This window comes from Hippocampus comes, unplaced genomic scaffold, assembly GCF_001891065.2.
Source record: "Hippocampus comes isolate QL1 unplaced genomic scaffold, H_comes_QL1_v1.1 scaffold100, whole genome shotgun sequence".
NCBI lineage: Eukaryota > Metazoa > Chordata > Actinopteri > Syngnathiformes > Syngnathidae > Hippocampus > Hippocampus comes.
The window spans coordinates 439,628-452,540 of NW_017805282.1; the positions used below are offsets into that span (position 1 = coordinate 439,628).

The 12,913-nt window shown below is 41.7% G+C and overlaps 3 protein-coding genes across 7 annotated transcripts in view; 2 read left to right on the plus strand and 1 right to left on the minus strand.

The window, feature by feature from the left end:
• galnt14 (UDP-N-acetyl-alpha-D-galactosamine:polypeptide N-acetylgalactosaminyltransferase 14 (GalNAc-T14)) overlaps nucleotides 1-616 on the plus strand; it is an 80,398-nt gene extending 79,782 nt beyond the window's left edge. For both annotated transcript variants that reach the window (XM_019871464.1, XM_019871466.1), the window contains exon 14: nucleotides 387-616. In XM_019871464.1, coding sequence (XP_019727023.1) covers nucleotides 387-545 — 159 coding nt within the window. In that variant the 3' untranslated portion in view covers nucleotides 546-616. The remainder of the gene's footprint in view (nucleotides 1-386) is intronic.
• A 1,877-nt stretch (nucleotides 617-2,493) lies between these two features.
• On the minus strand, nucleotides 2,494-7,244 carry LOC109516719 (phospholipid-metabolizing enzyme A-C1-like). Of its 4 annotated transcripts, none has more exons than XM_019871474.1 (5): nucleotides 6,113-6,234; nucleotides 5,573-5,693; nucleotides 4,813-5,111; nucleotides 3,834-3,954; nucleotides 2,494-3,113 (listed from the first exon to the last, which is right to left on the minus strand). In XM_019871474.1, the coding sequence occupies exons 1-4, from the start codon at nucleotides 6,128-6,130 to the stop codon at nucleotides 3,859-3,861; spliced, it is 534 nt and encodes a 177-aa protein (XP_019727033.1). In that variant the 5' UTR covers nucleotides 6,131-6,234; the 3' UTR covers nucleotides 2,494-3,113; nucleotides 3,834-3,858. The 4 variants fall into 4 exon arrangements, with proteins under 4 accessions (XP_019727033.1, XP_019727034.1, XP_019727032.1 ...); XM_019871475.1 differs by lacking the exons at nucleotides 2,494-3,113; nucleotides 6,113-6,234 and adding exons at nucleotides 3,290-3,558; nucleotides 7,194-7,244 and having other exon boundaries at nucleotides 3,830-3,954; XM_019871473.1 differs by lacking the exon at nucleotides 2,494-3,113 and adding an exon at nucleotides 3,290-3,558.
• An 860-nt stretch (nucleotides 7,245-8,104) lies between these two features.
• Nucleotides 8,105-12,913, plus strand: part of angel2 (angel homolog 2 (Drosophila)) — a 12,524-nt gene continuing 7,715 nt past the window's right edge. Inside the window, exon 1 of the mRNA XM_019871456.1 lies at nucleotides 8,105-8,190. The gene's annotated coding sequence lies outside the window, so the exon portion shown is untranslated. The remainder of the gene's footprint in view (nucleotides 8,191-12,913) is intronic.

The window sequence follows — 12,913 nt, forward strand, 5'->3', positions numbered from 1 at the left end:
GGGGTGGCAACAGTGGAGCAAGCAGGAGGAGGGAGTCACTCCTGTCAAGCAGGAGGCAGTAAAAGTCATCCGCAACATCTCAGGCAGTGATGTGTTCCGCGAGCCGGTCCTTGGCCTCGAGGACCGGCTCCAGGGCCGAGCCGAAATCCTTTGGTTTCGGAACGGCGGTACACGGACCCAGATAAAAGCATGTTTTCCGTGTTTCAATTTCCAATTTATAGAAGCGATACAGGCGATGCCTCATTCCGGCTCACTGGAAACAGCAACACTGCCTTCTGGCGGATGGAGAAGGAATAGCGTTTCAACACATGCAGATCTCAGCAACTGTTGTGTGTGTGTGTGTGTGTGTGTGTGTGTGTGTGTGTGTGTGTGTGTGTGTCCCTCAGCGCTGGCAGAAGTCGGGCACGCACCTTGAGCACGTGGCATCTCGTTTCTGCCTGGACTCGGCCATGGCGCTGGACGGGCTGGACTCGTCTCGCATGCTGGTCATCGGCCCATGTGAGCCGGGCGCCTCCACGCAGCGTTGGGACGTCCCTTTCTCCTGACCCGCCAGCCGGAAGCTCGCCCAAGCAAGCCTGTGGGTCGCCTAACTGCAAATTCCATGTCTTGCTCAAGGACATTAGCGCATACTCTGGTCTCGTACCACCAACCTTCGGGTTCGGAGGCGACCTCTCTGAGCCCTGAGCCGTGACGGCTTTGTGGACAAGAGACACCAAGTGCACCTTAGAATTCTACTCTATTTATTTCATTGGTTGACACAACATTAGATACATTTCATGCAACTCTAGACGGTACGGTGGATGACTGATTAGCACGTCCGCCTCACAGTGCAAAAGGTCCTGGGTTCAAATCCTGGCTCCTGCCTTCCTGTATGGAGTTTGCATGTTTTTCTCCGGTTTCCTCCCACATTCCAAAAACATGCATGCTAGATTGACTGAACGCTCTAAATTGTCCCTCGGTGTGATTACCAGTGTGAATGTTTATTTGTCTCTGTGTGCCCTGCGATTGGTTTGCAACCAGTTCAGGGTGTACCTCGCCTACTACCCGAAGAGGCTGGGAAAGGCTTCAGCATGCCCTTGACCCTCATGAGGAGAAACGGCTCAGATAATGGATGCACTGATCAGTGTTTGTTATATGTTGACTCTCTTGTAAGTAAATGAGGCAACTAAAATTTTAGAGATACCCCTCAAAAAATTTGTCCCCGGGGTGCAGCACAAGGCGGGTGTCGCTGAAGTTGTGTCTGGTGTATTTGTGTGTTGTGGCACAAAGTACACGTCATCTTGTTGTCTGTTAACGTGCACATCTCAGCATGACACATAATTTCTAGCAAGTATGTTCTGTTTGAATCGAAGAGCGTGTGACGTTTCTGTTGGCTTCTTTTTTGCTGCAGGATGAGAGCACCACCTTGTGGTACCAAAGCTTAATTGCGACTCACCTGCTTGCTGTGTTGTCTGGTCACCCACAACGCACGCACGCACACACAACTACAGAATAGGGCTGGATGATGTGGCCATATTTTTTTTTCTTCTCGCCACAAAACCCTAATTGTCGATTTTAATTCATTTTTACTCCATCGCTTATGAGAAACGCAAATGATAATTAAATTATTCATAACTACTTTTGCTTTGTTCTCCCAGAGTTGGTAAATACTGTAAAGCACAAAAAAAGGAATTCTCGCTAGTTTGACAACAGTGACTGCTTTTGTAAACTAGCCCTTTAAAACACGGAAAGCAATCAAAATCGCTCTTAAAATATAGTCCTAATAAATAAAATGGAATTAATGAATTCAATCCACACACACACACACACACACACACACACACAAGCGCGCGCGCACACACACAGTCCTCAACATTCCAAAGTCGGGGTTACCTTCCCAAGATGGCGGCCAGCGTACGCAAGCTCATGTTGGCAGTGTTGCGTATCGCGATTTTGCGTCCAACATGCGTGTTGTGGTGAATTGAGGGAGAGAGAAACGATTGCTCTGCATGTTTGTATCACTTACACACTTTGGAGTGTGATGAGCTGTCTTGCCCCATTGTAGTGTGTTAACAGTTGAGCGAATGGAAGTGTGTTCGTCGATCTAGAAGATGGCTTATTTTCATCACAATAAAGTTTTATAACGACCGAGTCATCGTTGACGGAGAATATTTTTTTTTCCAACATTAGTGCAACGCACACCTGCACTTTATTCGGTTCACACACTTTAGCACCGTTTGCCCCTGAAAGTATACCACTCCAGTCCTGTAGGTGGCCGTAATGCACATTAAAAAGTGGAATCCAATCACACATAAATTGGGTCACTGCCTCTTGCCCCAAATGGACCGGTCGCTAGTCAATGTCAGGGCACCAAAAGAAAAGCAATGGATTGGTTAATTCGTCTGTTTGTAGATAATTTGGGGCAGCCGTCATCTGTCATTTCCCCCAAAAAGTTCTCAAAGGGCCATCTATTACTTGATTGATGCATTGAGGTGACACGCCCCCACCTAAGAGCCAGTCAGACACGTTTATTCAAGCAGGTTGGACTGCATTACAATCTTGTTCCGACACCTTAAATCACATCAGCGAACGTTGAGAACATTCAGTGCATATGGAACGTGTACCCACTGCTGTTCAAAAACCACTTTTTTTGCGAAGTAGCAAAGTGAAACCAAGATTAATTATATCGAAACCTTTCTTACCATTTATGTGACCTGAGCCCATACAACTCAATTTAATAATAATAATAAAAAAAGTAATCTTTTTGGAATAAACAACTGATATAATGTGACACCCAGCAGTGATGGACAGCGATGGCAGCATCATAGTCAAGTTTTCAGGCGACTGCTCAGAAGAAAAAAAAACTAGAACAATTGAACTTTGTTTGAGGTTCATCAGAGATACTTTACAGGTCGGTGTGGACTCCCAATGTTGTCTGTTACGTTAACCTCAGTGCAGTGGCCACTTTATTATGTAAACGCTTTAGTGGCAGTCAATGTAAAAAAAAAAAAAAGAATAAAAAAATCTGACAACCTGAACCTCCGTCAAGGCCAAACAAGCCAAAACATCATGTGTTCCACTCTTGTCCTATAGATGGCGGTAATGATCATTAAAAAGGAGAAGCAAGTGACACACACGCGCGCGCACACACACACACACACACACACACACACACACACACACACACACACACACACACACACACACAAGCTTTTCTTCATCATCTGGAACTGGCGGGTCACTGCCCCTCCGTTTCAATTTATTAAATTTGTTTCAAGTTTTCAGGCGACTGCTCAGAAGAAAAAAAAACTAGAACAATTGAACTTTGTTTGAGGTTCATCAGAGATACTTTACAGGTCGGTGTGGACTCCCAATGTTGTCTGTTACGTTAACCTCAGTGCAGTGGCCACTTTATTATGTAAACGCTTTAGTGGCAGTCAATGTAAAAAAAAAAAAAAGAATAAAAAAATCTGACAACCTGAACCTCCGTCAAGGCCAAACAAGCCAAAACATCATGTGTTCCACTCTTGTCCTATAGATGGCGGTAATGATCATTAAAAAGGAGAAGCAAGTGACACACACGCGCGCGCACACACACACACACACACACACACACACACACACACACACACACACACACACACACACACACAAGCTTTTCTTCATCATCTGGAACTGGCGGGTCACTGCCCCTCCGTTTCAATTTATTAAATTTGTTTTTTTAAATCAGTTTTACGATTGTTACTTATTTATAAAATTGGAAACATCTTTATGAGTGTGTGTGTGTGTGTGTGTGTGTGTGTGTGTGTGTGTGTGTGTGTGTGTGCGTGCGTGCGTGCGTGCGTGCGTGTGTGTGTGTGTGAGAGTGCTTGTGTGGGGCTAGGAAGGGTCTTTGTTTGGGTATTTGGCATCAACGATCTTATTGAAGGCTTTGGTGGCGGACTTGGTCTCGACGTTTTTGGGTTTGGTGGGAATCTGTGGACGTGGAAGTGAAGGAAGGATATATCAGTGGTTTTTTTTTTTTTTTCTGTGTTGACCAAAATATGGCTCAGTCTTTCCCCTTTGTGAAAAATGGCTGTCAGGGAATTGCTACATTATGCTGTGTTCGTCTGAAGAAGACTCACTCGTCATGGCTTAAAATGCTGGTGAAGTCAGATGGTGACGTGAAAGCAAATCATTCACTCACAGCTGTTATATTTTGCCTAACCGGAAAAGATTACGCAGCACTATTTGCAACACACAGTTTGCGAAGCAGAACTGTAGCTGTAGGCTAGTAGGCTAAACCAGCCAGGCTTGCGCATGGTGTCAACGTTTGTATTGCCTATTGTCTGTTTCAGTTGAGTAATTTTAATAATGAAGGGAGCACTGACAGTGCTCTATTGTCTGTATTGTGTCATCACTTTCCTGCTTTGATGTCAATGCTAAGTTAGCTTACTAACATGTATCTTTTACTTGCCGTTAAGTCATGGCATGCTTAGCTAACACAGCTAGCTCCTGGTTGCTATGTTTGTAATGCTAATTTTTGATGGACTCCAACAGTCCAGAGCTATCTGAATATTGTGTGTCACTTTTGTGTTGTGATCTTGATGCTATGTTAGCATAGGCTGTTGGAATTGTCATCAAGTAACGATACCCTGTCAATCATTGACAGAAAGGCGAATGCTATGCTGCTAACATGAAGCCTTGTTCGTCGTATCCGTGGCGCAAGCAAGCTAATGGAGCAAAGCTATTTCTTATTGTCACTTCTCTAAAATATGTATGCAATGTTAGCTTAGCTTTTGTATGTCGTCCATCTATTTAGCTGAGCGAAAAGCGGCCCGGCGAGGCAAGTACCTGGTTGCAGACGGCTTTCCCGTAGCGCACGAATGTGGCAAAGTGTTCGCAATTAAGCCAGAAGAGATTGTAGGTGAGCTCCTCATCCTCCAGGGCGTCGCGTCGCCGCCTCATCTCCTCGGGTGAGGACGGATTGAAAGCGTGACGGTTGTTGCTGATCAGGATGTGAACGCCACTGGGGACGGTGACCTCGGACAGAGGCACCCGACGAATGCAGGTGGCGCCCAGCAGCAGGTCGCCGCAAAGGGGGAACATGGTTTGGAGAGAGGTGCGGAAGTTGTACATGAGCTGGCCCTCGTCTGTGCAACACACAAGATGTTTGAAAACCTTCAGAGGACAAAAACACTTCCCGTGTGCATTACTACAATGTGAAATCATTTTACAATGGATGTTTCAAACCATGCAATCATTAACTCATTCAGTACCAGCCAATTCTAGCCCAAGTCTGAAAAGACGTTTCAAAACGTCTTTGGGAGTGAATGCCACCAACGAATATTTTCGTTTAAGTTGTTCAACAAGGGTGGAACAGGTTCCGATCCAGCTTGTCTGTGAAATTCAAGCTTCTGCAGACCGTAACGGTACAGATGAGGAGATGCCACGAAATGGCTGTGATCAACTGCAGTATCGTGAGACAGATCCACCCCTGAGACCCTAGTTGGGCCTATGCTAAGTTTGATGAAAGCGTTCCACAGACATGCTATTCTGATACCTGGCAACTCTTTTGAAAAAAAAAAAAAATGGATTGGACTTCTCTGCTCACCCGCCACAGCAAAGTGGATCACATGCTTGTCGTCGTCGTACACGCCCCAGTGCGAGTAGCCGATCGGGTACGAGAACTCAATCAGGTCTCCAAATTGGGCCGATGACGCGATCTCCTCGATCTTAGTAAAAAACAGTAACAACAGAAGAAGGTAAAAGATGCACGGGACACACCTCAACCAGTGTTCAAGCAGGTTGCGCTGCATTACTACACTGTTGGGAATAATACAACTATGTGCAAGTCACAATTATGTCTCATGTCCTTCAATAAGGCTGTGAATACCTGAAAGTGTACTCTTGGTGTGGGGTTGATTTTTAAAAAAACAAAACAAAAAAAAAAAACAGGAATATGGAACAGTGATCCTTAATCCCCGTGGTGCCAGGAAAAATTTATTCACTACAAATAATAGATCTTTATTCATCTCTGTTTGATAAAACGTTCAAAAACGACTGGGATAATGATGACGTTAGATGTAACATCCCAAATATCAGAGGTTTCCCTTTAATTTGTGTTTAAAATCAAGATATTTATGATTCTTACCTGCGCCTCGAGGTCCATCCTGGACTCCTCTGACAGCTTGCCTTGAGGTTGACTTGTGCGTGTTTGAAAAGGGCGTGTGTTTGCGGGTGTGTGTGTGTGTGTGTGTGTGTGTGTGTGTGTGTGTGTGCGTGTGTATTTGCAGAGTGTAAGTGTGCAATTCAGGTTTGGGCACTGACGCATGCACGCAACTTGAAAGAGATTAAGACATCGAAAGTAGTTCAAGCAGAAAAGCAAGCTCCATTTTTTTTTTCGTGAAGTGAGTGTATCAAATGTGTTTTTTTTTTTTAATTATTGTATTTTTTTTTTATTGTATACATTTATCTTTTTTAATGATTTTACACATTGGTAGGAGAATGTTAGAGATGGAGCTACCAGGTAGGAGACAGAGAGGAAGGCCAAAGAGGAGATTCATGGATGCAGTGAGGGAAGACATGCAAGTAGTTGGAGTCAGAGTAGAGGATGCAGAGAACAGGGAAAGATGGAAATTAATGACTCGCTGCGGCAACCCCTGAAAAGGGACAAGCCGAAAGGAGAAGAAGAAGAAAGCAGTAACACAACAAAATGTGGAAAAAGAAATGCACTGTTAATACTTTCCAAATGCACTGTAAACCAAGAAGAGCGGAGTGCGTGTGCGCACGCCTGCACACACACAAAAATAAATACATTCACAGAAATCTGGCTTGCTTTTTGCTCTGTCCTGTCTCATGTGTTCTCATGTCATCTTTTGTCTTTCCATCTCTTGTTGTTCTGGGCAGGTGCCGTTTGGCCCTATGGCCTTCATGCCTGGGAAACTGGTGCACTCTAATGAGGTCACCGTGCTACTTGGTGACAACTGGTTTGCAAAGTGCTCCGCCAAGCAGGCTGAGAAAATTGTCGACCATAGGATGAAGTGTGAGTCTCCTTATAAATCTTGTGACGCACCCACTGTGCAAAGACGTTGGCACATGTTTGTGTCTAAAAAAAATACTCTGCACCAACGTTCAAAAACGACTGGGATAATGATGACGTTAGATGTAACATCCCAAATATCAGAGGTTTCCCTTTAATTTGTGTTTAAAATCGAGATATTTATGATTCTTACCTGCGCCTCGAGGTCCATCCTGGACTCCTCTGACAGCTTGCCTTGAGGTTGACTTGTGCGTGTTTGAAAAGGGCGTGTGTTTGCGGGTGTGTGTGTGTGTGTGTGTGTGTGTGTGTGTGTGTGTGTGTGTGTATTTGCAGAGTGTAAGTGTGCAATTCAGGTTTGGGCACTGACGCATGCACGCAACTTGAAAGAGATTAAGACATCGAAAGTAGTTCAAGCAGAAAAGCAAGCTCCATTTTTTTTTTCGTGAAGTGAGTGTATCAAATGTGTTTTTTTTTTTTAATTATTGTATTTTTTTTTATTGTATACATTTATCTTTTTTAATGATTTTACACATTGGTAGGAGAATGTTAGAGATGGAGCTACCAGGTAGGAGACAGAGAGGAAGGCCAAAGAGGAGATTCATGGATGCAGTGAGGGAAGACATGCAAGTAGTTGGAGTCAGAGTAGAGGATGCAGAGAACAGGGAAAGATGGAAATTAATGACTCGCTGCGGCAACCCCTGAAAAGGGACAAGACGAAAGGAGAAGAAGAAGAATCTTTTTTAATTATTATATTTTTCATATACATTTCCGTACGATTGGCTGGCAACAGGTTCAGGGTGTCCCCTGCCTACTCCCCGAAGACAGCTGGGATAGGCTCCAGCATGCCCCGCGACCCTTGTGAGGATAAAGTGGACCAGAAAATGGATGGGCGGATGGAGATCCATCCATCAATTTCCTTATTACGTCAGAGTGATTCGTCATTAGTAATTTGCATAAAGGCTGGTAAAATTGCTGAGAAATGACCGTCTTATGCTTAATTGAGGGGCTCGCCATCGCTACAGCCAGCTATTGTACCCCTACGGGGGGTGTCACGGACCCCCCCCTCGTGAAAATCATTCCCGCCTGGCATCGTGCTACTATGAACACGGCGCCGCAAAAAAGCTGACATGTCGGCTTGCAACGGTGACTTGCTCGCTTGCTGGTAACTGGCAGACCCACATCCACAAATATTAAGTCACAAGTTTAATCATTCAAAACATTTGTTTTATTTCGGCGACGATATCAAAATGTGACCTCGATACAAATGTGCTAATTGAAGCATAACATTGCTAATGTTACTCCTCAAAATCGTGACACTAGAATGAAAAAAAAAAATGATTCCAGTCGACATGCTATTCTCATAGCACCAACACTTTTGTAGTCCATTTATGATAGTGATGTGTCGGTCGCGAACGAGCCGGTGCAAAGAGCCGGCTCTTTGAAATGAACGATGAGAGCCGGAACCCTCCCTCATTTTCCTTCTCTCTCTCTATCTCTCTCTCTGTCTCTCTCTCTCTCTCTCTCGCTCTCGCTCTCTCTCCCTCTCGCTCTCTCTCTTGCTCTCTCTCGATCATGGTGTACTAAAAACGCCTTACTATATATGATCGTTTTGTTCGTCTAAAAACACCTTACTATTCATGGTGGTTTTTTTCCAGCTAAAAACGCCTTACTATACGTTGTCGTTTTTTTCGGCAAAAAAACGCCTTATTATACGTTGTCGTTTTTTTCGGCGAAGAACACCTTACTATACATGATCGTTTTTTTCGTGGAAAAACGCCTTAATATACATGGTCGGTTTTTTCTTCGAAAAACACTTTACTTTACATGGTCGTTTTTTTCGGGTTAAAAGGCCTTACTATACATGGTCATTATTTTCAGCTAAAAACGACTTACTATACGTGGTCGTTTTTTTCATATAAAAATGCCTTACCATACATGGTCGTTTTTTTCGAATCAAAACGCCTTACTAGATATGGTCGTAATTTTCGGCTAAAAACGCCTTACTATACATGGTCGTTTTTTTCGGCTAAAAACGCCTTATTATACATGGTCGTTCTTTTCGGCTAAAAACGCCTTACAATACATGGTTGTTTTTTTTTCTGCAAGAAACGCCTTACTATACATGGTCGTTTTTTTTTCGGCTAAAAATGCCTTACTATTCATGGTCGTTTTTTCCATCTCAAAACGCCTTACTGTACATGGTCGGTTTTTTCGTCGAAAAACACTTTACTAAACATGGTTTTTTTCGGGTTAAAAGGCCTTACTAAACATGGTCATTATTTTCAGCTAAAAACGACTTACAAAACGTGGTCGTTTTTTTCGTCTAAAAATGCTTTACCATACATGGTCGTTTTTTTCGAATCAAAACGCCTTACTATATATATATGGTCGTAATTTTTCGGCAAAAAACGCCTTACTATACAGGGTCGTTTTTTTGGAGCTAAAAATTCCTTAGTATACATGGTCGTCTTTTTCGGCAAAAAACGCCTTACTATACAGGGTCGTTTTTTTGGAGCTAAAAATTCCTTAGTATACATGGTCGTCTTTTTCGGCAAAAAACGCCTTACTATACAGGGTCGTTTTTTTGGAGCTAAAAATTCCTTAGTATACATGGTCGTCTTTTTCGGCAAAAAACGCCTTACTATACAGGGTCGTTTTTTTGGAGCTAAAAATTCCTTAGTATACATGGTCGTCTTTTTCGGCAAAAAACGCCTTACTATACAGGGTCGTTTTTTTTTAGCTAAAAATTCCTTAGTATACATGGTCGTCTTTTTCGGCAAAAAACGCCTTACTATACAGGGTCGTTTTTTTGGAGCTAAAAATTCCTTAGTATACATGGTCGTCTTTTTCGGCAAAAAACGCCTTACTATACAGGGTCGTTTTTTTTTAGCTAAAAATTCCTTAGTATACATGGTCGTCTTTTTCGGCAAAAAACGCCTTACTATACAGGGTCGTTTTTTTGGAGCTAAAAATTCCTTAGTATACATGGTCGTCTTTTTCGGCAAAAAACGCCTTACTATACAGGGTCGTTTTTTTTTAGCTAAAAATTCCTTAGTATACATGGTCGTCTTTTTCGGCAAAAAACGCCTTACTATACAGGGTCGTTTTTTTGGAGCTAAAAATTCCTTAGTATACATGGTCGTCTTTTTCGGCAAAAAACGCCTTACTATACAGGGTCGTTTTTTTTTAGCTAAAAATTCCTTAGTATACATGGTCGTCTTTTTCGGCAAAAAACGCCTTACTATACAGGGTCGTTTTTTTGGAGCTAAAAATTCCTTAGTATACATGGTCGTCTTTTTCGGCAAAAAACGCCTTACTATACAGGGTCGTTTTTTTTTAGCTAAAAATTCCTTAGTATACATGGTCGTCTTTTTCGGCAAAAAACGCCTTACTATACAGGGTCGTTTTTTTGGAGCTAAAAATTCCTTAGTATACATGGTCGTCTTTTTCGGCAAAAAACGCCTTACTATACAGGGTCGTTTTTTTTTAGCTAAAAATTCCTTAGTATACATGGTCGTCTTTTTCGGCAAAAAACGCCTTACTATACAGGGTCGTTTTTTTGGAGCTAAAAATTCCTTAGTATACATGGTCGTCTTTTTCGGCAAAAAACGCCTTACTATACAGGGTCGTTTTTTTTTAGCTAAAAATTCCTTAGTATACATGGTCGTCTTTTTCGGCAAAAAACGCCTTACTATACAGGGTCGTTTTTTTGGAGCTAAAAATTCCTTAGTATACATGGTCGTCTTTTTCGGCAAAAAACGCCTTACTATACAGGGTCGTTTTTTTTTAGCTAAAAATTCCTTAGTATACATGGTCGTCTTTTTCGGCAAAAAACGCCTTACTATACAGGGTCGTTTTTTTGGAGCTAAAAATTCCTTAGTATACATGGTCGTCTTTTTCGGCAAAAAACGCCTTACTATACAGGGTCGTTTTTTTTTAGCTAAAAATTCCTTAGTATCGTTTTTTTCGGGTTAAAAGGCCTTACTATACATGGTCATTATTTTCAGCGAAAAATGACTTACTATACGTGGTCGTTTTTTTCGTCTAAAAATGCTTTACCATACATGGTCGTTTTTTTCGAATCAAAACGCCGGACTATATATGGTAATTTTCGGCAAAAAACGTCTTACTATACATGGTCCTTTTTTTCGAATCAAAACGCCGGACTATATATGGTAATTTTCGGCAGAAAACGTCTTACTATACATGGTCCTTTTTTTCGAATCAAAACGCCGGACTATATATGGTAATTTTCGGCAGAAAACGTCTTACTATACATGGTCCTTTTTTTCGAATCAAAACGCCGGACTATATATGGTAATTTTCGGCAAAAAACGCCTTACTCTACATGGTCGTTTTTTTTCATCTGAAAACGCCTTACTATACATGGGCGCTATTTTCGGCTAAAAACGCCTTACCATACATGGTCGTTTTTTTCATCTAAAAACGCCTGACGATACATGGTCGTTTTTTTCGGCTAAAAACGCCATACTATACATGGTCTTTTTTTTCAGCTAAAAACGCCTTACGATAAATCGTCGTTTTCGGCTAAAAACGCCTTACTATACATGGTCATTTTTTTCATCTAAAAACGCCTTACTATACATGGTTGTTTTTTTTCATCTAAAAACGCCTTACAATACATGGTTGTTTTTTTCGCTAAAAACGCCTTACTATACATGGTCATTTTTTTCGGCTAAAAACGCCTGACGATACATGGTCGTTTTTTTCGACTAAAAACGCCTTAGTATACATGGTCGTTTTTTTCATCTAAAAACGCCTTTCTATACATGGTTGTTTTTTTCATCTAAAAACGCCTTACAATACATGGTCGTTTTTTTCAGCTAAAAACCCCTTACTATACATGATCATTTTATTTTTTTAGTTAAAAACGCCTTACTATACTTGGGCGTTTTTTTCGGCGAAAAACGTCTTACTATACATGGTCGGTTTTTTTTTTTAAGTTAAAAACACCTTACTATACATGGTCGTTTTTTGGTGCTCAAAACGCCTTTGTATACATGGTCGTTTTTTTTGTAGTTAAAAACCCCTTACTATACATGGTTGTTTTTTTCAGCTAAAAACGCCTTACTATACATCAGGGGTGTATAACGTACGGCCGGAACCGGCCCACAAGGAGGTTTGATCAGGCCCGCAGGATCATTTAAAAGTGAAAAAATACAAAAGACACGGAATGAATATTTTTAATCAGGTGCAATTCATGGAATATCCGCTACGGGGACACACTGTTTTGATTAGAGGAAAAGACAACATTGTTTTGATCAGAGAAGAAGACAACAGCAGCCTCAGTCTGTCACCGAGACAGACCCAACACAGCAGACATAGCACTCTCCTTAGTTTGTAAGGTGTAGGCAGGGATTACATTTAGATTTTATATGCTCGTGTAAATGGTTTAAAAATTCCTTTCTTTACAAATCTCGTTTAATCTTAAAAGTCCATTACTATATTTTTCAAGACCAATTACTTGTTAAGGTTTTGTGCCTTTGTACAGTCAGTGGGATCAGTTGCAATCATATATGTGAATGATAAAAGTAAATTGCACATTTGTCTTAGGAAATCTTAGGTGCTTCATGAAATGTTGAGTAAAAGATATGTTCATTAAATTTCAACATTTTCCTAGTGTTCTTGTGCATCTTTACACCAAAACAAAGGAAAGGCATATTATTTTGGTTATTTGTAGCAGAGTATTGTATAATTTTTAATGGTCCGGCCCACTTGACATCTACCGAGGCCGTATGTGGCCCACAATGTGAAATGAGTTTGACACCCCTGGCCAAGAAAGCAAAATGACAAAACGACACAATCTCTTTGTGCAACTCGTCTTCAATCGAAAACGAAGTTGGCTTTGCAAACTATCTCTTGATCTCAGGATGGCATTCTGAAGGCAGGCAG

Bases quoted from the DNA above. Each gene is read 5' to 3' on its own strand.
- LOC109516719 (XM_019871474.1), bottom strand. The intron at 5,112-5,572 runs GTGAGCAGAGAA...TGTGTTGCACAG, and splicing joins GATCCACTTTGCTGTGGCGG to ACGAGGGCCAGCTCATGTAC. The intron at 3,955-4,812 runs GTACTTGCCTCG...CCACGTCCACAG, and splicing joins GGAAAGCCGTCTGCAACCAG to ATTCCCACCAAACCCAAAAA.